Source organism: Arachis ipaensis, chromosome B9, assembly GCF_059453495.1.
Source record: "Arachis ipaensis isolate K30076 ecotype BB chromosome B9, ASM5945349v1, whole genome shotgun sequence".
NCBI classification, from domain to species: domain Eukaryota; kingdom Viridiplantae; phylum Streptophyta; class Magnoliopsida; order Fabales; family Fabaceae; genus Arachis; species Arachis ipaensis.
Genome location: NC_142444.1, coordinates 58,363,747 through 58,390,808, shown reverse-complemented (window position 1 = coordinate 58,390,808; position 27,062 = coordinate 58,363,747). Strand labels below are relative to the sequence as shown.

The window sequence follows — 27,062 nt, the reverse complement described above, 5'->3', positions numbered from 1 at the left end:
CATTGGAGCAAACAACGTTGAGCTGAAACGTCAATTAGTTTCTCTGATGCAGCAGAACTGCAAGTTTCATGGACTTCCATCTGAAGATCCTTTTCAGTTCTTAACTGAATTCTTGCAAATCTGTGATACTGTTAAGACTAATGGAGTAGATCCTGAAATCTACAGGCTCATGCTTTTCCCTTTTGCTGTAAGAGACAGAGCTAGAGTGTGGTTGGAGTCTCAACCCAGAGATAGCCTAAACTCTTGGGAGAAGCTGGTCACGGCTTTCTTAGCTAAGTTCTTTCCTCCTCAAAAGCTGAGCAAGCTTAGAGTCGATGTTCAAACTTTCAGACAGAAAGAAGGTGAATCCCTCTATGAAGCTTGGGAAAGATACAAGCAACTGACCAAAAAGTGTCCTTCTGACATGCTTTCAGAATGGACCATCCTGGATATATTCTATGATGGTCTATCTGAATTGGCTAAGATGTCATTGGATACTTCTGCAGGTGGATCCATTAACCTAAAGAAAACACCTGCAAAAGCTCAAGAACTCATTGACATGGTTGCTCATAACCAGTTCATGTACACTTCTGAGAGGAATCATGTGAGTAATGGGACGCCTATGAAGAAGGCAGTTCTTGAAATTGACACTCTGAATGCCATATTGGCTCAGAACAAAATATTGACTCAGCAAGTCAATATGATTTCTCAGAGTCTGAATAGAATGCAAGCTGCATCCAACAGTACTCAAGAGGCATCTTCTAAAGAAGAAGCTTATGATCCTGAAAACCCTGCAATAGCAGAGGTAAATTATATGGGTAAACCTTATGGAAACACCTATAACCCATCATGGAGAAATCATCTAAATTTCTCATGGAAGGATCAAAAGCCTCAACAAGGCTTTAATAATGGTGGAAGAAATAGGTTTAATAATAGTAAACCTTTTCCATCATCCACTCAGCAACAGACAGAGAACTCTGGACAAAATACCTCTAATTTAGCAAACCTAGTCTCTGATCTATCTAAGGCCACTGTGAGTTTCATGAATGAAACAAGGTCATCCATTAGAAATTTGGAGGCACAAGTGGGCCAACTGAGTAAAAGGATCACTGAAATCCCTCCTAGTACTCTCCCAAGCAATATAGAAGAAAATCCAAAAGGAGAGTGCAAGGCCATTGAATTAATCACCATGGCCGAACCTGTGAAGGAAGGAGAGGACGTGAATCCCAAGGAGGAAGACCTCCTGGGACGTCCAGTGATCAATAAGGAGCTTCCCTTTGAGGAACCAAAGGAATCTGAGACTCATCTAGAGACCATAAAGATTCCATTAAACCTCCTTATGCCATTCATGAGCTCTGATGAGTATTCCTCTTCTGAAGAGAATGAGGATGTTACTGAAGAGCAAGCTGCCAAGTTTCTTGGTGCAATCATGAAGCTGAATGCCAAATTATTTGGTATTGAGACTTGGGAAGATGAACCTCCCTTGTTCACCAATGAACTAAGTGATCTGGATCAACTGAGATTGCCTCAGAAGAAACAGGATCCTGGAAAGTTCTTAATACCTTGTACCATAGGCACCATGACCTTTGAGAAGGCTCTGTGTGACCTTGGTTCAGTGATAAACCTCATGCCCTTCTCTGTAATAGAGAAACTGGGAATCTATGGGGTGCAAGCCACTAAAATCTCATTAGAAATGGCAGACAATTCAAGAAAACAGGCTTATGGACAAGTAGAGGACGTGTTAGTAAAGGTTGAAGGCCTTTACATCCCTGCTGATTTCATAGTCCTAGATACTGAGAAGGATGAGGATGAATTCATCATCCTTGGAAGACTCTTCCTAGCCACAGCAAGAGCTGTGATTGATGTGGACAGAGGAGAATTGATCCTTCAATTAAATGAGGACAACCTTGTGTTTAAAACTCAAGGATCTCTCTCTGTACCCATGGAGAGGAAGCACAGTAAGCTTCTCTCATTACAGAGTCAACCAGAGCCCCCACAGTCAAACTCTAAGTTTGGTGTTGGGAGGCCACAACCAAACTCTAAGTTTGGTGTTGAACTCCCATATCTAAACTCTAAGTTTGGTGTTTGAGAGTCTCAACAATGCTCTGAACATCTGTGAGGCTCCATGAGAGCCCACTATCAAGCTATTGACATTAAAGAAGCGCTTGTTGGGAGGCAACCCAATTTTTATCTAATTTCTATTTTTATTGTTTTTCATGTTTTATTAGGTTCATGATCATGTGAAGTCACAAAATAAATATAAAAATTAAAAATGGAATCAAAAACAGTAGAAAAAAAATCACACCCTGGAGGAAGACCTTATTGGTGTTTAAATGCCAGTAAGAAGCATCTGGCTGGCGTTCAACGCCAGAACAGAGCATGGTTCTGGCGCTGAACACCCAAAATGGGCAGCATCTGGGCGTTTGAATGCCAGAATTGCACCCTGGAGAAGAGCTGGCGCTGAACGCCCAGAACAAGCATGGTTCTGGCGTTCAACGCCAGAAATGGGCAACAAATGGGCATTCAACGCCCAGAACAAGCACCAATCTGGCGCTGAACGCCCAGAGTTGTGTGCAAGGGCATTTTGCATGCCTAATTTGGTGCAAGGTTGTAAATCCTCGAACACCTCAGGATCTGTGGACCCCACAGGATCCCCACCTACCTCCACTCACTTCTCCTCACCCCTCTTTCACACAATCCCATAAACACTCTTCCCCAAAACTCTTCACCAATCACCTCAATCCCTCTTCCCTATCACCACTTCACCACTCACATCCATCCACTCTTCCCCATAAACCTACCTCATAAACACCACCTACCTTCAAAATCCAAAAGCAATTTCCCACCCAAACCCACCCTATTTGACCGAAACACATCTCCCTCTCCCTCTCCTCCATTTCTTCTTCTTCTTCATCTATTCTTTATTCCCTTGCTCGAGGGCGAGCAAAAATTCTAAGTTTGGTGTGGTAAAAGCATAAGCTTTTTGTTTTTCCATTACCATTGATGGCACCTAAGACCGGAGAATCCTCTAGAAAAGGGAAAGGGAAGACAAAAGCTTCCACTTCTATGATGTTGTGGCCAAGAAGAAGGTGATCCCTGAGGTCCCTTTCAAGCTCAAGAAGAATGAGTATCCGGAGATCCGACATGAAATCCAAAGAAGAGGTTGGGAAGTTCTAACAAAACCCATCCAACAAGTTGGCATCCTAATGGTTCAAGAGTTCTATGCCAATGCATGGATCACTAGGAACCATGATCAAAGTAAGAACCCGGACCCAAAGAATTATCTCACCATGGTTCGGGGGAAATACTTAGATTTTAGTCTGGAAAATGTGTGGTTGGCGTTTAACTTGCCTATGATGCAAGGAGATGCACGCCCCTACACTAGAAGGGTCAACTTTAATCAAAGGTTAGACCAAGTCCTCATGGACATATGTGTGGAAGGAGCTCAATGGAAGATTGACTCCAAAGGCAAGCCAGTTCAACTCAGAAGACTGGACCTCAAGCCTGTAGCTAGAGGATGGTTAGAGTTCATACAACGTTCCATCATCCCCACTAGAAACTGATCCGAAGTTACTGTGGATTGGGCCATCATGATTCATAGCATCATGATTGGAGAGGAAGTAGAAGTTCATGAAGTCATCTCCCTTGAACTCTACAAAATAGTCGAAAAGTCCTCCCCCATGGCAAGGCTAGCTTTTCCTCATCTTATTTGCCATCTAAGTTACTCAGCTGGAGCTTTCATAGAAGGAGACATTCCCATTGAGGAAGAGAAGCCCATCACTAAGAAAAGGATGGAGCAAGCAAGAGAGCCCATTCATGGAGCTCAAGAGGCGCATGAAGCTCATCACCATGAGATCCCGGAGATGCCTCAAATGCATTTCCCTCTACAAAACTATTGGGAGCAAATTAACACCTCCCTAGGAGAATTAAGTTCCAACATGGGACAACTAAGGGTGGAATATCAAGAGCACTCCATCATCCTTCATGAAATTAGAGAAGATCAAAAAGCAATGAGGGAGGAGCAACAAAGACAAGGAAGAGACATAGAAGAGCTCAAGGACATCATTGGTTCCTCAAGAAGGAAACGCCACCATCACTAAGGTGGACTCATTCCTTGTTCTTACATTCTCTGTTTTTCGTTTCTATGTTAAGTGCTTATCTAAGTTTGTGTCTTCATTACATGATCATTAGTATTTAGTAACTTTGTCTTAAAGTTATGAATGTCCTATGAATCCATCACCTCTCTTAAATGAAAACTGTTTTAATTCAAAAGAACAAGAAGTACATGAGTTTTGAATTTATCCTTGAACTTAGTTTAATTATATTGATGTGGTGACAATGCTTCTTGTTTTCTAAATGAATGCTTGAATGCATATGTCTTTTGAAGTTGTTGTTTATGAATGTTAAATATGTTGGCTCTTGAAAGAATGATGACAAGGAGACATGTTATTTGATAACCTGAAAAATCATAAAAATGATTCTTGAAGCAAGAAAAAGCAGCAAAGAACAAAGCTTGCAGAAAAAAAAAGAGAGAAAAAAATAGCGAAAAAAATAGAAAGAAAAAGAAAAGCAAGCAGAAAAAGCCAAAAGCTCTTAAAACCAAGAGGCAAGAGCAAAAAGCCAATAACCCTTAAAACCAAAAGGCAAGGGTAAATAAAAAGGATCCCAAGGCTTTGAGCATCAGTGGATAGGAGGGCCTAAAGGAATAAAATCCTGGCCTAAGCGGCCATACCAAGCTGTCCCTAACCATTTGCTTGTGGCGTGTAAGTGTCAAGTGAAAACTTGAGACTGAGCGGTTAAAGTCAAGGTCCAAAGCAAAAATAGAGTGTGCTTAAGAACCCTGGACACCTCTAATTGGGGACTTTAGCAAAGCTGAGTCACAATCTGAAAATGTTCACCCAATTATGTGTCTGTGGCATTTATGTATACGGTGGTAATACTGGAAAACAAAGTGCTTAGGGCCACGGCCAAGACTCATAAAGTAGCTGTGTTCAAGAATCATCATACTGAACTAGGAGAATCAATAACACTATCTGAACTCTGAGTTCCTATAGATGCCAATCATTATGAACTTCAATGAATAAAGCGAGATGCCAAAACTATTCAAGAGGCAAAAAGCTACAAGTCCCGCTCATCTGATTGGAGCTATGTTTCATTCATAGTTTGGAATTTATAGTATATTCTCTTCTTTTTATCCTATTTGATTTTCAGTTGCTTGGGGACAAGCAACAATTTAAGTTTGGTGTTGTGATGAGCGGATAATTTATACGCTTTTTCGCATTGTTTTTAGTATGTTTTTAGTAGAATCTAGTTATTTTTAGGGATGTTTTCATTAGTTTTTATGTTAAATTCACATTTCTGGACTTTACTATGAGTTTGTGTGTTTTTCTGTGATTTCAGGTATTTTCTGGCTGAAATTGAGGGACTTGAACAAAAATCAGATTCAGAGTTTGAAGAAGGACTGCTGATGTTGTTGGATTCTGACCTCCCTACACTCAAAGTGGATTTTCTGGAGCTACAGAACTCAAAATGGCGCGCTTCCAATACTTTGGCCGACTTTAGACGACGTAAAAGGGTGTTGAACGCCAGTTCTACGCTGCTGTCTGGAGTTAAATGCCAGAAACAAGTCACAAACCAGAGTTGAACGCCAGAAATACGTTACAACCTGGCGTTCAACTCCAGAAAGAGCCTCTGCACGTGTAACATTCAAGCTCAGCCCAAGCACACACCAAGTGGGCCCCGGAGTGGATTTATGCATCAATTACTTACTTCTGTAAACCCTAGTAACTAGTTTAGTATAAATAGGACTGTTTACTATTGTATTAGACATCTTTGGATGCCTAGTTCTTAGATCATGGGGGCTGGCCATTCGGCCATGCCTGGACCTTTCACTTATGTATTTTCAACGGTAGAGTTTCTACACTCCATAGATTAAGGTGTGGAGCTCTGCTGTTCCTCAAAGATTTATGCAAAGTACTACTGTTTTTCTATTCAATTCAACTTATTCCACTTCTAAGATATTCATTCGCACTTCAACCTGAATGTGATGAACGTGACAATCATCATCATTCCTTATGAACGCGTGCCTGACAACCACTTCCGATCTACCTTAGATTGAATGAGTATCTCTTAGATCTCTTAATTAGAATCTTCGTGGTGTAAGCTAGACTGATGGCGGCATTCATGAGAATCCGGAAATTCTAAACCTTGTCTGTGGTATTCTGAGTAGGATTCAGGGATTGAATGACTGTGACAAGCTTCAAACTCGCGAGTACTGGGCGTAGTGACAGACGCAAAAGGAGGGTGAATCCTATTCCAGTATGATCGAGAACCTCAGATGATTAGCCGTGCTGTGACAGAGCATTTGGACCATTTTCACAAGAGGATAGGATACGGCCGTTGGCAAGGGTGACGCCTCCAGACGATTAGCCATGTAGTGACAGCGCATCGGACCATTTTCCAGAGAGGATCAAAAGTAGCTATTGATAGCGGTGATGTCCTTACATAAAGCCAGCCATAGAAAGGAGTAAGACTGATTGGATGAAGACAGCAGGAAAGCAGAGGTTTAGAGGGACGAAAGCATCTCCATGCATTTATCTGAAATTCTCATCAAGGATTTACATAAGTATTTCTATCCCTATTTTATTATTAATATTCGAAAACTCCATAACCATTCTATATTCGTCTGACTGAGATTTACAAGATGACCATAGCTTGCTTCTTACCAACAATCTCCGTGGGATCGACCCTTACTCGCGTAAGGTTTATTACTTGGACGACCCAGTGCACTTGCTAGTTAGTTGTGCGAAGTTGTGATAAAAAATTGAGATTACAATTGAGCGTACGATGTTGATGGCGCCATTGATGATCACAATTTCGTGCACCACTTCTACCATGATAGCCGTTTTTGCTCTTAACTCCTCAAATTTCTTTTCATCCTCCTCGTGTTGCCTTAAGGTGTGAGATTTAAGATCCCTTAATTCTAGCATAAAGGCTTCATCGGGAGGTGATGGTGGAAGAAAGGGTTCATTGTTTGAGGGAAAGGTATTATAGTTAGAAGGTGGTTCTTTTATGTAGAGTTGTGGTGGTTCAATATTTCCCATTCTTTCCATTCATTGCACAACACACTCCATGGTTGCTTGAAATTGATCCAATGCCTCCTTGAAATGATCCCTTGACTCTTGTTCCTCTTGGATAGTAAGATTAGGATCATATGGCTCTTGGATCAAAGGACATGAGTATTCTTCCATGGGAGATTGTGGTGGAAAGTAGAATTCATCTTGTGGTTGAAAATTTGCATGCATTGGAGGTGGTTCATCTTGGTAATAGTATGGAGGGGGTGGCTCTTGGAAATGTTGATGTTGGAATGGTGGTGGCTCTATATGTGGTTCATATTGCTAATATGGTTGTTGGTAGGATGGATATGGATTATGGTCATATGAAGATGGTTGGTGAAGGGTGGCTTGTGAGTATGGTTGATGGCTATATTGAGGATATGGATCATAGGTGTATGGTGGTGGTTCTTAGAAGTCACAAGGGGATTCACCATAACCATTGGATTGGTATGCATCATAGGATGGCTCTTCTTCATAGTGCGTTGGTGGAGGTTGTCGCCATGAGGATTGATCATATGCATATGGCTCCTCCCACCTTTGATTGTCCCATCCTTGATACACATCCTCATTGAAGCTCTCATTTCCTACAACATAATTAGAACCAAACTCATAGCCAAAGTGAGAATTCATGATAGCAAGAGAAAATGAAAATAAAATCAAATAAAAAGCAAGAAAATTAAATCCTAAAACTAGCAAAAACTAACAAAGAAGCAAAAGGTAAACCCATTTACAATATTCACATATGTACAATAACCAATAACATAACACCATTGCAACTCCCTGTCAACGGTGCCATTTTGATGATTTGGACTTTGGTGTGGTCTAGAATTCCACTAATGAATTATCGTTGTAAAGTATAGTTTCTAAACCAAACAATAGTCCTTTCATACAAAAATTTGTTTGTCACAAGTAACAAACCCCTAAATTTTATAAACTGAAGTATTTAAACCTCGGGTTGTTCTCCCTAGGAATTGCAATAAAGTGCCTTGTTATTGGTTATGGAGTATGTTTTGGGGTTTTTGATATGATGGACAAGAAATATAAATGGCAAAGGAAATAAACTAACAAAAAGGTCTTGGCAAGGTTAGGTGGTCAAGGATCTCTATCCTAATCACTAACCACAACATGAGAATTGGCGAGGATCAACCCCATTAAGTCATCCTCTAACTAATAAAGGAAAGTCAAATGAGCTATGTCAACCCAAGTCCATAAGTCCTAGTTCTCCACTAAATCAATTAGTGAGATCTAGAGTTAATGGCTCCCAATCGTCAATCACTTGGACATTAGTAACTCAAGAGTTCCTAAGTTACCTTCCCAAGCCAAGAACATAAAATTCTACTCTAAAATCCAACTAAGTATTTTATCAAACACTTGGAAGGCATAAAAAGAAAGCATAGTAAATGACAAGAAATAGTAAAATCTACCAACTACAAATTGCAAGAAAAGTAAGAACACAACCCAGATCAACAATAAAAAAAACATCAAATATTAAATTTCATTAAATGTAAATCAAATCCTACATGAGTTCATCATCGCAAAAGAAACATAAAAGAGAAATTAACATGAAAACTAAGAGAATCAAGTAGTAGGAACAAGAAATCATAAAAGAAATAAGATGAAAACATGTAATTGAGCCTGGATCTAGAAGAGATTAAACTAACCTAATTCTAGAGAGAAGAGGGAGCTTCTCTCTCTAGAAACTAACCTACATGATGCTAATGCTACAAACAATTGCTTCCCCTTTGCTTGGACTTCAATTCTGCATGAAATACACTCAGAAACAAGTTGGATTTGGGCCTGGACAGCTCAGAAATCACCCCCAGCATTTTTCCTTTAAGTGGGCTATGTGAGAGTATCGGTGCGTGCGCGCCATGTGCGTGTGCGCATCGATTGGCAAATTCTTCATCCTCGCGGATGCGGCATGTACGCTTGCGCATCTCTAGGAGAAACCACTTTTGCGCGTGCGCGTCTTGTACGTGTGCACGTCTATTGATGCATTCCCAATCCTTGTTTCTTCATGTATTCTCCCCTTTGTATGCTTTTCTACTTATTTCTTCCATCCAATACTTGCCTTATGAACCTGAAATCACTCAACAAACACGTCAAGGCATCAAATGAAATTAAAGTGAATCAAAATCACTAATTTAGGGCCTAAAAAGCATGTTTTTACACTTAAGCACAATTCAAGGGAGAATTACAAAACCATGCTATTTCATTGAATAAATGTGGGAAAAGGTGATAAAATCCCCCAAATTAAGCACAAGATAAACTACAAAATTGGGGTTTATCACTCGTCTCTTTTTTCTCTGAATCAAGCCCAACAGAGAAAAGGAAAAAAACAAGGTATAAGAACAGAAATCATAAATAAGTACATACCAAAGCTTCAAGATGCAACTCAAATTATCATAAACAGCATGTTTAATTGAGAAGGAAACTTAGTCTATCTGCATTTTAATCCTGCCATTGGTTCTCTATCAGTGTCAATGGCATTCAATTTCCAATTTTCTAATAATGAAGGCAAGAAATAGTTTCCCTCAATCCTTATTTCATGTAACTAAAAAATAAAAAGTTAGAAAAGATTTCTTAAAGTATGTTCATGTTCAATAGGCGATTGAAGGAGCTTGGAATGATTCCACTTAATTTGTTAAAACTGATGTCTCTGAAAAAGAAGTTATGTCCAAAGCAAGTATTATTTAAGAGAGAAAAGAAATGGTTTCAAAAAGTCAACTTAAGATATTTTAAACCCCTATATTATAATCAAAAGACTGAACTGAGAAGCATGTTGATGCATGCACTTTATCAAATAAAAAAGAAGCAATAATTATGAGTAGCTTTAATTTTTGAATAAAAAAATTCATACCACTCCCTTGCACCACCCTGGAACAATTAAGAACAATTCTTTGGTCAGCCAATTATAACTAAAATGTATTTCAAAAAGAAACAGCTAAAAGTTTAAATTTCAGGGAATAAGGTAAAGATTCACACAATCTCTGAAGAGTTGTCCAGCTCTGAATAAAATTTGGTATAGTTCTAGAAAATTGATTATTGCCTAGTCGACTGTAGTATAAGAGAGAAAGGAACACAGAAGCATTACATTATTGTTATCCAACAATAGTTTAGAGAAGTAAATGGAATAAGTGAAACAAATTACTTACACGTGATTCAATTTAGTGAGATTTGCAAATGTAGCAGGTAGATTCCCAGAAAAATGGTTGGAAGTAAAATGCCTGCAGAAAAGTTGAAGTTTAGAATAGATAAATTCAACACTTTAGGTTTCTATAAAAACGCAAGCAACTTAAAGCAATTAGTGAACTTGGAAATGAATTTTGCATCAATGATTATCCAAATTGTTGCAAAGTAACCAAATCAAAGGCAAATGAGTTAAAATTTTAAAAAATCAGTCAATAAACAAATAATTATGTTGCTTGACTCTTACAAACATAAACTCTAAATGCCAAACTAGCACTTCATGATCCGAAAACTCAAAACCATTTCAAGTTTTTCAGCTCAATTGAAAAACAGAAGTTCACAATCAACATGGGCCGACAGCATCAAGAATCGCTATCATGAAGTCTTCAACAACTAAAAAAATATATATTCAAACCAAAGAGTGACAAACAAATCTAGAAGTACAAAAACTCACCACCACTAGAAAGAAGATCTTGTGTTATTGGTTGGACGGATTGTGCCAAAGAAATTAGCTCCATTTCAAAACATGTAAGCACTCTAGAAAGAGTTCAACATCACACTCCAACTAAAAAATAACATGAATTCACCTGCATAGCAATGATGAACTCTGTAAAACCAAGATATCCTTGTCGATTTGAATCAGTGATAGCCCACACCTTCAATTTTGGCAAATCAGAGCACATAAATAAACAATTCAGTTAAAACTTGAGAAGAAATCAACTGTGATACATATCAGCTAAGCACAACTCCTACAAACAACTCAACCATTCCTAGCCAACCATCATCTATATAATCAAAAGCTAGAGAGTTCAAAACTAATAAAATGTAAAGCTAAAACTAACCACTATCATTAGAATCAATAATTGCAATGAAAAACAAAAAGTACAAAACCTGCTTAAGATCCTGGTGAGACAAATTGGACATGGAAAAAAACTTGGTGGCATCACTCCCCGTAATGCGGCCATCGCCATCTAAAATAGAGAAAAAGCACAGTACAAATTCATCAATTTTTGAACACAAACATCACCATAATTAGCAACACCAAAAGATAAAAATTAAATAAACTAAAATAATTGAAAACTTGGCATACCTGAATCAGCGTAATTGAACAACTGCTGGTAGATGATCTGGTTCTCTTTCGACCAGGAACCAATTGGGATCGGGTCGAATTCCATCGATTCGCTTGTGACAGAGCAGTGATGGTGATAGAGCGTGACGACCTTGAGTCTGAAACACCCGCGAGAAAAGTGATAAACCGGAGAGATAGAGAGAGGTCGATGGTGAGACCAGCCGAGAGAGAGGTGAGACTAGGTGAGCTTGAGGGTGAGAATGGCGAGAGAAGAGAGAAGAAACTCAAAGGAGGGTTAGGGGTTCTTCGACGGAGGCATTGCGAGTGCCGACGACTGGCGACATTCTTCGCAGAGTGCTGTTAGGGATTCTTCGTCGTGGTTAGGGGTTCTTCGTGAGGCACAATGAAGAGAGGGTTAGGGTACGGTGAGGTACAATGAAGACAGGGTTAGGGTTAGCTAGGCTTAATCTCCTTCGTGAGGCATAATGAAGACGGTGTTCATCTTCCTAGAGGGCTTTTTGAATTGAGCTAGGGCAATTGTAAGAAGGAGAAAGACTAATCTGGAAGAGTAATGTGTAAATTGTAACTTAGAATTTCAAAGCAAGAGACGACTTTGTAATTTTCTTTTTTGGAAGTTTTTGGCCACGCTTTCGAAGAGTGCCAAAACAGTAGTAAGAAACGGCCACGTTTTTAAAACGCCCTAATAACAAAACCCTATTGCCACGCTTTGAAAGCGTGCCTGTTTCTCTCTATGGCTACACTTTTTAAGCGTGGCAAAAAAAGCGTGGCCAAATCTCGAATCAGTTGCTACCCTAATAAAAACGTGGCCGTTGACCCCTTTTGCCATGCTTTTAAAGCGTAGTAGGAAAAAATGTAGCCAAATCTCTATTAATCGCCACCCTAAAAAAAGTGTGGCCATAGCCTTTTTTCTTGTAGTGTAATTTAACGTCAATCTTTATTTAAATTATCATTTTATCCTTAAAATATATTAAGTGTTGGCGACATTCTCTTCCTTAAGAAAACCAAACTCCTTGATTTTCTTTCAAGTTTTCTATTTGACTTTCAATCAAGTTTTTTTCAAGCTTTTCAGGTACCAATTTCTTTCAGCTTTCACTTTAATCTTCAAACTACCAAATCTCATCAATTTTCTCAATATTTAATTTTAAAAATATCCCTTAAATCAAGCCACAACAGATCAATTTTAGCAGCCTCATCAAAACTGAAACATATAGCATAAAATCAACAATATTTCATCAAAATTCAAACACAAAATCATTCAATTTTAAGCCACAAACATTCAATCAACAATCACACATTAAGAAAATATTTAATTATTACAAAATTATTAAACTCTACCTTTATATGATAGCCACCAAATTGAAACACTAAAGAAGCTTTCTGAAAGAGAAATCGAAGAAGAAAACGTCGCAAATCGGTTACTCCTTCCAATGCATTGTTCGGCCGAACCACCAAGGGAGGGAGAAGACTTCACCATCAATTTTTCCCAAACAAAAGTGACATCAACGTGAAGAGGAAGAAGATATGAATACTTTAATTGGTTTAGATTTTTTATTTGAGTTACGGAGCTCAAAGAATAAGCTCAGAAGGTCGAAGGTTCTGTGATTTTCTCTCTATCTGACTCACGGTCTCTCTCTCTTTTTCTTTTGGTTTCGTGAATAAAGGAAGAAAATGGGATTAAGATAGATGATTATGTGATGTAATTAATAAAGGGGATTGGGTGTCACTCATTTAAGTTGATGAGTCAACGATTCAAGTTATAAATATCTTAAACGGATAACTTTAAAAGTTAGATATATTAAAACACAAGTAATAATTCCTACATATATATATATATATATATATATATATATATATATATATGTATAGAAATAAGGTGTAATGCTACTAAACCCTCTCTAAAATAACATGTAAGTTACCCTTCATGATGTGTCAAATTTTAATTGGTCATTATTTTAACCATAGTTGGGTTACTTTGTATCACCGTCGTGACAAGAAGCGCCGACATCGTCATCATCTACTGCACTCTCACGCAATCTCTCTTTCTTCAATGCATCATTCCTTAACTACGTTGTTAAATTTTCGTCCTTCCTAGTATAGCCAGCGCCGATGTCATTGTTATTTATATGTTTTTTTTTTATTTTAGGCATGTATTTTATATTTATCTATTAAATATTAATACAATTTATTTCTGTATTTAAAAATTTTAATATTAAATATTTTTTTAAAATATTATTTTTACGTTATTTTTTAAACTGTTATATTGGTCTCTTTTTTAAGATAATACAAAAAATAATTTTTCATAAAATTAATTTGTTTAATCATTAATGAAATAATAAAGTACTAATAAATTAAAAATTAAAAGAATAAAATATTATAAAAAATACGGTAAGAAAGTTAGATTTTATCATTTTAAATTTTTGCTATTAATTTTAACAATTTATTCAATTTTTTTAAATAATTTATGTATGATAAAGCATATATTTACTTATTTAAAGGACAAATTTTACTATTATATTTATATATTCATGATTTTAATTATATTTTCAGTACCTTAAATGGATTTATTTTATTTTATTATATTTTACATATGAATATATGTTCTATTATGTAATTAAATAAAGATATATTTTTTTAATAAAAAATTTAATAACTAAATTAACCATTAATTATGTTAGTAAGGAGTGATCCACAGCAGAAAGAGGAATCGAGTGAGAAGACACGAGATAACAATGACATCGGTGCTGGCTATACTAGGAAGGACGAAAATTTAACAACATAGTTAAGGAATGATGCACTGAAGAAGAAAGAGAGATTGCGTGAGAGTGCAGTAGATGATGACGACGTCGCCGCTTCTTGTCACGACGGTGATACAAAATAACCTAACTATGGTTAAAATAATGACCAATTAAAATTTGACACATCATGAAGGGTAACTTACATGTTATTTTAGAGAGGGTTGGGTAGCATTCACCTAGAAATAAATATATATGAGTTCCTAATATGAATGACATTAGTAACATAAAGATTATAAGAATAAACGATATACGATGAAGCATTAGCAAAGCCAAGCTCATCACAGAATACCGATATTTTCTCATATCGGCAGATTTTGAACTTAATTACAATATTATTAAAATAATATTTATTTTAATTAAAGCGAGTAAAAATAAAATATCAATATAGTTATCTTTTTTCGAAATATCTCATTATAATAAAAATTATATAAAAATCCTAATTAATTTAAACTCTAGTTATCATAAAATCAATTTAGCTATTTTTAATAAATTAATTAGTTTCTAAAAATAAGGAGCTCAAATTAATAAGATAAAGAGTAAAGCATCGCTTTTGTCCCCAACGTTTGAGGTCAGTCCTATTTGTGTCCCTAACGTTTAAATCGTCTTATTTGTATCCTTAACGTTTATAAAAGTGATTCAATGTTATCCTACTATCAATTATACTAACAAATCAGATTATATTTTTCAATTATTCTCACTTGGATGTATTCATTCTCAATTAGGTCTCACTTGGATGTGTTCGATTTTAATATTATACCCACTATTTGTGTTTAGATTCAATTATGTCTTTAGAAAAGTGAATTATGTAAATGTTGTAGGAATTAGTTTCAACATTTGATGAGCTATTTTTTGAAGTAGATCATCGATTCTATCCCAGATATTTTTATTCTAACTTCAAGAGATTTTTAAAACTCAAAACTAAAGTGCTTATGATATGTAATTGACGGCAGGATAACATTGAATCACTTTTACAAACGTTAGGGATACAAATACGACAATTTAAATGTTAGGGACACAAATAGGATTTACCCCAAACGTTGGGACAAAAATGATACTTTACTCTAAGATAAATTATAACTTATTTATATTTAGATTTTCAAAAATATGGGTCGTTACAAGAATGACTCGAAAAGATGGAAAAGCCTGAAAAATTAGAGATTTCATGAAGAAATGAATATTTGACAAAGTTGCAGAGATGCGTATACATCATGCATAGTATACGCATGAGATACATATGCATTATAGATGCATACGCATCATAGTCATCTCGTGCCTCATAAAAAAGTACGGATTTCACGATTTGGGGACCATTTTGGGTCCAATTCATCAGTTCATTCTTGATGCATGTGAAGGAAGCATGAAAAAGATCATGACACACAATATATACTCATATTCTTACAATTTTTTTAGGTTTTTAGTTAGATTCTAGCAAGAGAAACTCTAATTTCTCTCTAGAATCTCTAGGTTTTACTCAATTTTCTCTTTATAGGTTTTAGTTTTGTTTAATTATAGGTTTTGCTCATAAATTGTTGTTTTTTCTTCTCTAAGTTTTTTAGAATTTCTTGTTATTCTGTCTATTTTTCTATTTTAAGTTTTTAAATCCTTGTTGACTTTAATATTTTCTTTAATGAATTTGATATTTGATATTTTATTATTGCTTAATTATGTTGTTATTATTGAATTCTTGTGGTGGATATGTCTAGTTTTACTAATCATTGTAATGTATGATGTTTTATGTTTATGTACTTTAGGTGTTTGATAAAATGCTTAACCTTTAGGTGTTTGATTTTTTTTCATTCATGGTAATTATCATGTTGAAAACTTGGGTGATTTTGAGTTTATAATATCCAAATTAATTGGTAAATAAGAGATATTAATTAATTTTGTTTTCGCTGACGCTAATATTTTTTTAAATTCAATTAGTAAGTTGATTATTAGGACTTGTGAATTAGGGTTAATTAAACTTAATTGACTTTTTCAATTTGCAGAGATTGGCAAATTGAGTTTGCTCTTGGTAATTATCATATTGTAGCTAGTGATAAAGATAGTAATCCTTTACTCTCAATTCATGCCAACGTCTTTTTAGAGCTTAAATTTACTTTCTTTTTCTCTAGTTGATTGTTTTGATTACTCTTAGCTTCTTTTTTTTTTTTTTACCAAAGATAGGGATACTCAAACCCGCAACCGCTTAGATGAGTATGAGGAGACTATGCCATTTGAACTATAACACATTGGCTTGATTACTCTTAGCTTAATCTCTTTGTCATTTAATCTTTAATTGTGCTTTTAATTTATTGTTATTTAAATTTTGCCAATTACAATCAAACCCCTACTATATCATAGCCAATGGTCATGCATTACATTGTGATTCTAAGGGACAACAATTCGGAATTAAACTCCCGATTATTATTTTGAAATTTTGTGACATTTTTTGGGTCAAACTTTCATAGTGTTGAATTCCAATTTAGAACTATATCTACAATGAAGTTGAACTTTATAACTTGAAAATTTTTAAACTGATTCGTAGCACTCCTCAACAATTTTTATCAACACTCATGCACATAGTTATCAAAACTAAATCAGCAATTGACTTGCCAAAACATTGGATCATTGGTTGAACCAGTTAATCTAGTTATTATTGAATAATTATATTGAATTCTAATATTTTCTTCTTCATAATACTTATTTTTAATTTTGTTTTTATATTAAAGTAACTATTTTTAATTTTAATAGCTAATTAATTGGTTTATACTTATTATATTATTATACTTATATGTTTTTATTAAAAAAATAATATTAATAAGAAACATATAATCAAAAAAATTATGTTGTAATTAATATTATTTGTACATATTTAGTAATATTTATATTTATATTAATAATATGTATAACTAATAGTATAATTGATTTAAACATAAATGAGTATAAAATTAAAATAATATTAAACAAAATTATTATATATTTTTACTATATAATTAATAATTAATATATATAATAGTAAGGCACACACTACGGCAGAGGCGGAGAGTAGCGGCGGGTAAAGAGCGGCCATGGCCATAATCGCCACAGTTTGGAAGGATAGCAGCGGAGGTGAGCGGCGGTCTGGCAAAAGCCGCGAAACGCTCCTAGATAGCGGCTGGGCATTGAAAACCGCCACTCAACTGGGATATATATCTTCCAGCCTCCTCTTTTTACCCTGTCTTCTTGGCGCAAACAGAATCAGGAGGAGAGGCGCGAAACACACCCAACCCCCATTCCGTAACATACCTGGCGACTACTTCAAGAAACGACGCTAGGTAAGTTTCAATTCATTGCTTCAATTTCCCCTTTTATTGTACTACCAACAATTGATTTCCCCCAATTATGTAGAAACCCGCGAGTTCTTTTTGGTAGTGCGCCAAACGAGTAGGAGCAGAGCCCCGATTCATCAGCGGAAGAACCCACCCAGGTGAGGATCTGATCATAAATCAGTCTGTCCTTTTTCCCTTATCATGTTACAACCATTAATTGACTTCTCCAATTTTGTAGAAAGCCCTAATTTTTCGAGCTTTTGCCCATAATTCCAGAAACCCACCCAGCTGCCATCCGTGGTTCTCTCACCCTTGTCAAAGTTGAGCTTCTCATCGATCGTGCGTGTAATAGTTACACCGTCCTCCACCGTGCGCCAAGTTGAGCTATCGCAGCCTTTCCCCTTTCACTGGTTAGTTATTCCACATTGATATTTCCTTCTGGTTTTCATTATTTGTACAGAGTTCTAAACAAGTATTTTTCTATATCTTCTATTAATTGGGGTTAACTGCAGCTGTTTAGAGTTAGGAATTTGATTCATGCGATTTGTTCCACTATAAGCAAGCTCAGATGGCTAATCTTTTTTCTGATTTTGTCATAACTTTAACTTTTTGAACACGTGAGAGTTGATTAGCTAGATAGCTAATTGAGTATGATTAATTAGCAGATTGTAATTTTATCTTGTAAAGGACACCAAAAATTAGAGTATAATACATCTGTCTATGATCAGCAAGAATGAATTGCTCTGTTAATTTTTCTCTTAAGTAATGAGACTTTATTGGTTTTAATTAATCTCGTCTATCTCTCATGTAGAATTGTAAAGATAAATGTAGAATTTCATGAAGATTTCATCATGACATTAAAATCAATAAAGATATTGTGCGATGAATCAGATAAACTTTATTCCTAACATGTAACCTTAGTTAAACAATATAAAAGAAAAAAAAACATATGATAGTTCAAAATGATCATAGCCTATATGAAAGCATTTTGGCTTCAATTTCAGATCCACCACCACCTGCAGATACAAGATCATAGCTACCTTTGCTATTTAAGTCAAACTGAATTGAACCCTCTTCAATCTTAGGCTTTTGATCAATATTTTCTTCTCTCTTTATTACTTCATGCTAATTATGGAAACCTGAACCATGGACTTTAATATAAAAATCATTCATGTCTAAAATGCTTTGTTTGCTATCATTGTTGTTCATGTTTTCCATGAAATTGGACAAGGCAGAGTTGAATTCAGTCAATTGAGCTCTTGATGCTTCTAGATTATTGCCTGAACCTTCCATGGAAAGTATCCTCTGAGCTTTCTCTAACACAGCTTGCAAATACTTCCCTTGAGCCTCTATTCTCATCTGCAATTTCTTCTGTACCTATTGGTTATGAAGCTTGTTTTACTTTTATTTTTCATTTTTTTCACTTAAACTATGCCAAATTATACTGTTTTTTTTCAAGGTTTGATAAAAATACCAAAAATTAAAATATAAAACTACTAAGTGTATTATTATCTGAATCCTATAAATGATAAATACCTCTAGCTGTTCTTTCAGTCTCTTTTGGACTTCAATTTGATGTCTCAATGCCTCTGCTATTAGGATTTCTCTATTTTGTTCAAAAATTAAGATGTTAATTATGGTGAATAAAATATTTAACAATAACTAGATAATGGAAACCATGGTCATGTATATAATTAAAGAAGTGACCTTAATTCTTAAAACATTAACATACCCCCTTTCATTATCACCTCTGAAACTAGTGCTAAACTCTGAAGAGCTATTGCTGAAATTCACATATGAATATCCTAAAAGGAAGAAAACAAAATAAAGATTATAAAAACCTTCAATGTTTGTATAAGGTAAATAAAATGGTAATATTGTCAATCTCTATGGTTGAAGATGGTCCAATTAGGAATATACTTAATTGAAAATAAATAAATAAATAAGTAAAACTTATAATGAATTCACTATTGTTCTCTTTGTGATGTTCTTCACTTTGTTTTTTAGCTTGTTGTCCAAGTCTATACTTCTGAAAAAAATTAAAAATAAAATAAAAATCCAAGTTATGCCTCCAAATGACAATTATTAGAGGATGGATAGGATAAAAACAAGAAGATGGAAGACATACTATAAAATAAAAAGAAAAAAAAATTAGCTCGGCACACAAAAGATTCCAAATTCTTGTTTCTTAAACAAACCGGGGGTTTTTTTTGTAACCAAAGCTTAACCAGTCTGTGTTACTACTGAGAATACCACTAAATGATACTAATGATAATATTAATGACTAATAATACCCTAAATTCACTTGTTAATCTATTTTTTAAAAATTTATTAGATTTGAGTAAACTACCAGCACAAAAATATATTGTAACATAATCATTCCAGGTAGTACAGGGGTTCCACAGAATTCTTCCCTATTCTCCACACTGAAATGCTAGAATTATGCCCATTTTAAAAAACTTAAGAGCCAATTCTCAAGATACCACAAAAGAACTACCAAGAGACTATTAGTATTTATGTTTGAAGCCACTATACAATTACACTCTAGAGAGAGTTTTGGGAACTAAAATCGCGCTGTTTTATTGCAGATTGATTTGAAACCGAAAGTGTATAGAGGCTCTTCAACGAAGAAGGTTTTGGTGCAGGAAGCAACGTCGTTCGGTGTCCGTTGCTAAGTACTACGCAAAGAAATTGCCCAAATGTATTTCTATTTTCGCTGTTGATAAGAATTGCATAATTACTTGTAGCAGAGAAGCTTCTAGAAGACACTCTGATCAGGGTTATTTTTCTTTCAACTTTGTTATTTGTTATGAGTATGATAATTTTGATTTTTTAATATTGTTCTATTCATCTTTTGCCTATGTGAGTAAGATAATTGATCATTCTCCTAGTTAGGAAAAGGAAAATAATAAGAAGGAATTGAGGCTGATGCAAACTATAATATTTTTAATGTGTTATAAGCAATACTCAGCATTGGCAACTTCTCAACACTACAACTTTTGCCTATTATCAGTATTACCAAAGTGTTATAAGCAATATTCTAGGAGTTTTGGATATTGTTGGATAATTGATAATATATTATATTGGGTGACATTCTAACTTTGATAAACTCTGATTGATGAATGAAATGTTGAAATCAATAGGAGTTTCTAAGATCTAACAAACATATAGACACATGGGTCTTTATCCCATTTTTTATTTGTCTGATTGGTAACTATTATGCTCAACAAAATGCTACAGAATATAGAAGTTGCTTTTGTATTATTATTTATGGAAAATTTGAAAATAGTACTTAACTAGTTTGAGCAGCTAGTTAGCTTGGCAGGTTTATATATTAATTATTGTTAGAGAAATTGGTTTACAAAAGATAGGAGTTTGATGTTTTTACAAGTATGGAAGACAATGGAGCTATTATAGACTCTGCGTGTTTACATTAGGTTTACATTTATTTAATTGACTTCAATTTCTTTCGCTTGACGAAAGTATCATCTTTCTTCTTCTTCCTTGGTTAATACAGTTTCCTGTTTCGTTGCAAATGAAGCCAAAATATTGAAAGAACTCAATTATATGCTTTATTATTATTACTATAATTATTAATGTTATAGCATCTTCCTTCCATGGCTCAAATCCAAATAAGGGTACCCCAATAATTCGGATGTACTATGTCCATTTGTAACAGGTTCTGGTTTCATGCATTCATATCCATGCCTTTTTTAATTTTATTTCTCAGAATTCAGTTTATTAAGTCCAAATTTTCTTGTTTGTCCTTTCTTTTTAACCAAGTAAAGAAAATATTGATCTTGAGTTGAGGGGTTAATAATTTATTTTTTTCAGTAAACTAATTATTTGTATTTACATGGTAGAAGATAAGACAGGGAAACTATAATATGACTTTCTTAGAAGCGTATCTAAAATAATATATCTACAATTTCAAGATTCTATCCTCTATCTGTTATAATTGCTTATATATATATATATATTTTTTTTTTTAATTGTCTTTTAAATCTAACTTTCATTCCTGTTATGTTTTCCATTTTTTAAGATATTTTGAAGATTCTATTCTCTGTACATTATGATTGTTTAGTTATATTTCTTGACTTATTTTTTTATTTTTTTATGTTAACAGTTATTCCTGTTTTCTTTTTCAATTTTTAAGGAAGCTTTTATTTATCTTTTCATTTTTTGGACTTGGAACCAGCAATTCTTTCGACCAGTATTCTTTTAAGAAAGCACAGAATTTTGCAATGAGTAAGCCTCCTCCCCAATACCTTTCGTGTGCTACATGTTATCTGGGATGCAAGTAATTTTAATTTTGTTTTCGTTTTGAGTTATTCCGTCACTCCCTACATGGTTTTGCTTGTAATATATTGTCGAGTTTAGTCCTCTATGTATTTTTTACTATTTATTTATTTGTTTGTGCTATTCCATTTATTTAGACATTGATAAGAGATGGATTACAAAGCCACGAGGTAGTGTAGAATACAGGGATGGTCTGAATAAATTCCTTGACTTCGCATTTGCCAATGCATCATCCGATGGGATGATACATTGTCCATGCCCTTTGTGTGGGTTCCAGGTTTTCCAAACTAGAGAGGACACCTACGATAATCTTGGTAGCGTTTGTTTTCAAAGACAGAACAGAACATGACACTGAGACAGAGACAATAGGACGGAGACATTAAAAATTATTGTTTGTGTATTGTGTTTGGATACGATGTACAAGACACTAATGTAATGTCCATTTTTATGTTTGGATATACATGGATAAAACTAAAATATTATATGAAATGACTAAAATAGCCATGTGATTCCAAATTTTCTGCATCAAGTATAAATTAATTTAATAGAAAATGAGACTAAAACTTGAAAAAAATGTTTAAAGGGGTAAAAAATTTTAATAAAAAATTATATAATAATATTTATATTAAAATAAAATTTATAAATATAATTATTTTATTTTTAAATTTATTATTAATATGTAGGAATACATATGGTTAATATTAACAAAAAAATAAATCTGAGTTTGATTAATAAAATAAGATTTTGTTTAGGTTAATAAGTTAAATTAATTTTAAATAAAAAATCAGTTATAAAAAAGAATCCATTTTTACATGAAAAAAAATTAACTTTTGCACATAAAAATCTATTTTTATTTAGAAAACCAATTTTTTAATCTAAAAATTGATTTTTCTTTTTAAAAAATTGATTTTTTTAATTATATAAAATCAATTACAACTTATAGATTATTTTTTAGTATTCTAAAAGATCAATTTTACCTTTTTGATCATATTTATCTTTTAAAAATTTCAAGACTAATTATTTTTGTTATTATTTTTATACAAATCAAATAATATAATACAATGTTAAAATGATATTGAAATAAGAACGATAAGAAGGAATAAATTATCCAACCCAATAAAAAATTATATAAAAAGAAAAGAGTACATGAGAAAAAAAAGGAGAACATAGAAATAGAGAAAGAACATGGAGAAGAAGATACGTTTCTGAGAACAACGCAAATTAGGAAAAATAAGAAGGGGTAAACAGTGAAATAATAAAAAATATCTGTGGACAAAAAGAAAAAAAAATCATAAAAAAAGGTCCGTGTCCCTCCTCCAAATCCCGTGTCCATCATTGTCCTTCGTAAAAGAATGGACACAAAATTATAAAAACTGTCTCAGAGACAATGTGTTCAGTGTCCATATCTCTGCTTCCAAACACTTTTTAAAGATGTGCTGTGCATGTCTCTATGTCCTGTCTCTGAAAAAAAACGCTACCCTTCTGATGAAACCCTTTCCCCCTAACTATACCTTTTGGTTACATCACGGTGAGAGGATCATAGACGAGAGATCCAACGGTAGGGAGGAACTAGAACCTACTGTAAGTTTAGAAGATCAAATGCATGACATGGTCCACGACACATTCAACTTGCCGGGACTGCAGAGTGACGATGAAGACTCGATGAATGGGCATGTCAGAGACATTGCGGAGGGGTTGCTGTACTTATCTAATGAACCTAGCTGTGAGGCTCGTGCCTTTCACGACGTGCTTGAGGACGGCGAGCAGGAATTATATCCGGGATGCTCAAGATTCTCGAAGCTGTCTTTCTTAGTAAGGTTGTACCATATAAAGTGCATATGTGGAGTGAGCGACAAGACTTTCGAATTGATTCTAGAGCTATTGGGGGATGCCTTTGAGCATGCAAGGATTCCGAAGACCTTGCATGATGCCAAGAGGATCATAAGGAAGCTCTGTATTGAGTACAAGAAGATAGATGCCTGTCCAAATGATTGCATGCTATACTAGGGTTCCGACCAAGACCTGTCTAGATGCAAACGGTGTGGAGCATCCAGGTGGAAGCAAAAGATCAGGAAGAATCCTTTAGTAAGGATCAATGCCGTTGTCAAGAAGAATGGAAAACCTCAAGGCAGCGAAAGTTCTTTGTTATTTTCCTCTAATTCTACGGTTGCAGAGATTATTCATGTCCAGCAAGACAGCCGTGGACATGTTGTGACACAGGAGAGGAACCAAATCTGACGGTTCCTTGAGGCATCCCAGGGATGGTGAGGGTTGGAAAGCATTTGACATGAGATATACTAACTTTTCTGGCAATCCGCACAATGTTCGCTTAGCCTTGGCCAGTGATGGCTTTAATACTTATGGAAACCTCAGTTCAAAGTACTTAATATGGCCAGTGATTCTTATTCTGTACAAATTATCCCCATGGATTTGCATGAAACAAATCAACTTTATTCTCTCTATGATTATTCCTGGTCCTAAAATGCCTGGCAATGACATAGATGTCTACCTACAGCCTCTGATCGATGAGCTGAAGCAGTTGTGGGCCGGTGTTGATACGTACGATGCCAGTGAGAAGAAAACATTCAAGATGCAAGCTGCATTGATGTGGACTATCAGCAATTTTCCTGGCTTGGGCAATTTATCTGGCTGGAATATGTACGGCGGAAGAGCTTGCCCCACGTCCAATTTAGACGCCGAGACTAGGCGACTCACCTTCAGTCAGAAATGGTGTTATATGGGTCATCGTCGCTTCTTGAATCGTGATCACAGATATAGACAGGACCGGAGTAGATTTGATGGCAAGGTAGAGGATAGATCCCCAGCTACCAAATTAACTGGCAGGGATGTCCTGAGACAATTCGAGGGTGTGCTCATCTCACAGGGCAAGGTGCAAGTGGTAGGTGGTAAAAGAAGGCGCAGACAGCAGACCGTAGTGTAAGACGAGTCTCCCTGGAGAAAGAGGAGTGTATTCTTTGATCTTCCATACTGGCAGAACAACGAATTACGTTACAACCTTGACGTGATGCACATAGAGAAAAATGTATGCGACAACATTGTTTTCACCATGTTGAACGAGAGCGGTAAATCCAAAGACCACCTAAATGCTCGAAAAGATCTCCAGTTGATGGGAATCAGGCATGATATATGGCCACTTGAAGGTGGAAAGTATCCGGCTGCAGTCTTTACCATGTCGAATCCACAGAAGGATGTCTTTCTTAGGACAATTAAGAATGTGGTCTTTCCAGACGGGTACTCTAGCAACATCTCTCGCTGTGTTGATTTAAAACAGCGCAAGTTATTCAGCTTGAAGAGTCATGACTGCCATATTCTAATGGAACATCTACTTCCATTTGCGTCAAAACACGTATTACCCACCCCAGTGTCGGCCGTCTTGGCTGAGTTATCAGCCTTTTTCCGACTAATATGCAGTAAATCCATAGACCCTCAACAACTTCCTCTCCTTCAGGATCATGTGGTCCATACTCTGTGCCACATGGAGATGATATTTCCACCTTCCTTCTTCACAGTCATGGTTCATCTAAACGGTGCATTTGGTCGAGGAGGTACGTCTCGGTGGCCCAGTGCATTACCGGTGGATGTACCCAATTGAGAGGTAAAGATCTACTTCAACTTTCTTGACCTGTTTTATTAGGTTAGCTGTCATCTAGTAATTTATATGTTATGGTCTCGAAGGTACCTATGTCGTCTCAAGTAGTACGTGCATAACAGGGCACAACCTGAAGGATCGATTGTAGAGGGCTACTTATCCGAGGAGATTCTCACGTTCTGTTCAAGATACCTAGATAATGTCGAGACTAGGATCAACTGACCGACGCGCATTAACGACCGGCCGACCGATGCTCCGCCGAGCAAGATTGCCAGCATGTTCCTAGAGGTTGGAAAGGGGGTCGGGGCAGTGACAAAGAGGATTTTTTCGTATGGTTCAGAATCAATCAAAAACAAGAATCAATTTGTTGGAAGAATAGTCCAAACCAACAACGAATTCTCAAGATCAAATAATAAATTCAATACAAAACATATAAACTGAGATCAAGAGTACTCCAGCCTCGGGTCGTTCTCCCTGGAAATGCAAATGAAATGTTACTCTTTTGGTTGTGGGGGCAAAAAGGGGGTTTGAAGAAAGAATGAAAGATTAAAAGAACTTAAGAAATAAAAGAACTAAGAAATGAGCAAAATAGTGAATTAATGCAAGTAAAAGGTAAATGAGGTCAAGACTAGTGAAAATGCTATAAATGCATAAAAGAGCCTTGACTTGGGAATGAGGATCCAAAGAATCCTATCATCGCCATAACCACAACTATGGTAATTATCATGAGTTAATCTTACTTAGTCAACCCCAACCAGTGAAGAGTAAGTCAAGCAAGCATAATTGACCTTAATCCATAAGTCCTAACTAACTTACCAAACTAGTTGGTAAAAGGCTAGCTTTAATGGAAACAAGAGTCAACTAACTCCCCAAGAATTACTACTAATGTCGGACATTATGACTTTAGTATCCTAGGAACTCAAACCACAAGCCAAGATGGGAAGATCTACTCATATTCTAAGGTTGGAATTTTCACAAACACCTTGTGTGCATAAAAGTAAAACATGGGAATTTGCAAGAAAAATTAGAAAACTATAACTAACTATCAACAAAACCATATATAGACAAGCAATCAAACATAAAGGAAGAAAGAAACATAAAATTCATTGATCAAAACTTCAAGAAACACAAAATTGCAAGTATGAACAAGTAACTTGAACTAAAAGAAATGGAAGTAAAAGTGTTATAATTAAAGATGAAATTGAGAGTACTTACAATTAAAGAAGCAAAATCCAAAATCAAAGCTTGCTATAAAATGCTACAATGAAAATTGAAATGGAACCCTAAGAGAGCAATGCTACACTACTCCTACTCCTACTCCTAATTACTCTCTAAAACTATGTAAGTGAGCTCTCTTCTTGCATATGTGTTGAATTCCTTTCATATAGCACTTCCATTCAGCATTCAAGCCTTCCAAAATGGACCAAAAGCCTTCAAAATTCGCGCAGCAAATGTTTCATTAATGAAATCACGTGCAGGGACCTGTACAGACGCACACGCACAGGTGGCTGCATTTGGCTGAATATCGACCTATGCGTACGCACAGGTGCTCGTGCGCACGCACACTTTGCTGTGTGTGCTTTTCCTTTTTTCTTCATGTTTTCTCCCTTGCACATGCTTTCTTCCACTTTTGGCCATCCATTCTTGCCTCAAAGGCTTGAAATCACTCAACAAACCTATCATGGTATCAAATGG

General features: G+C 35.4%; 1 protein-coding gene, 1 non-coding gene and 1 pseudogene across 2 annotated transcripts; all 3 read right to left on the bottom strand.

The window, feature by feature from the left end:
- Positions 1 to 301: 301 nt before the first annotated feature.
- LOC148544776 (small nucleolar RNA R71) lies at positions 302 to 409 on the bottom strand. Its single transcript, XR_015900592.1, has one exon. It is a non-coding gene; the product is annotated as a small nucleolar RNA R71 (small nucleolar RNA).
- A 9,847-nt stretch (positions 410 to 10,256) lies between these two features.
- LOC107616925 (EH domain-containing protein 1-like) lies at positions 10,257 to 11,458 on the bottom strand. Its single transcript, XM_088498334.1, has 5 exons — positions 11,374 to 11,458; positions 11,171 to 11,254; positions 10,871 to 10,934; positions 10,738 to 10,772; positions 10,257 to 10,321 (listed from the first exon to the last, which is right to left on the bottom strand). Exons 1-5 carry the CDS (start codon positions 11,456 to 11,458, stop codon positions 10,257 to 10,259), a joined length of 333 nt encoding a protein of 110 aa, XP_088354460.1.
- A 6,966-nt stretch (positions 11,459 to 18,424) lies between these two features.
- On the bottom strand, positions 18,425 to 21,492 carry LOC107616903 (myb family transcription factor PHL11-like; annotated as a pseudogene).
- Between the last annotated feature and the right edge of the window lie 5,570 nt (positions 21,493 to 27,062).

Coding starts and splice junctions, on each gene's coding strand:
- LOC107616925 (XM_088498334.1), bottom strand. CDS start 11,458: ATGGAATTCGACCCGATCCCAATTGGTTCCTGGTCGAAAGAGAACCAG. Junction 10,935..11,170: donor CCAGGATCTTAAGCAGGTTT/TGTACTTTTTGT, acceptor ATTGAAGGTGTG/GGCTATCACTGATTCAAATC. Junction 10,322..10,737: donor AGATCTTCTTTCTAGTGGTG/GTGAGTTTTTGT, acceptor ACTTTTCTGCAG/GCATTTTACTTCCAACCATT.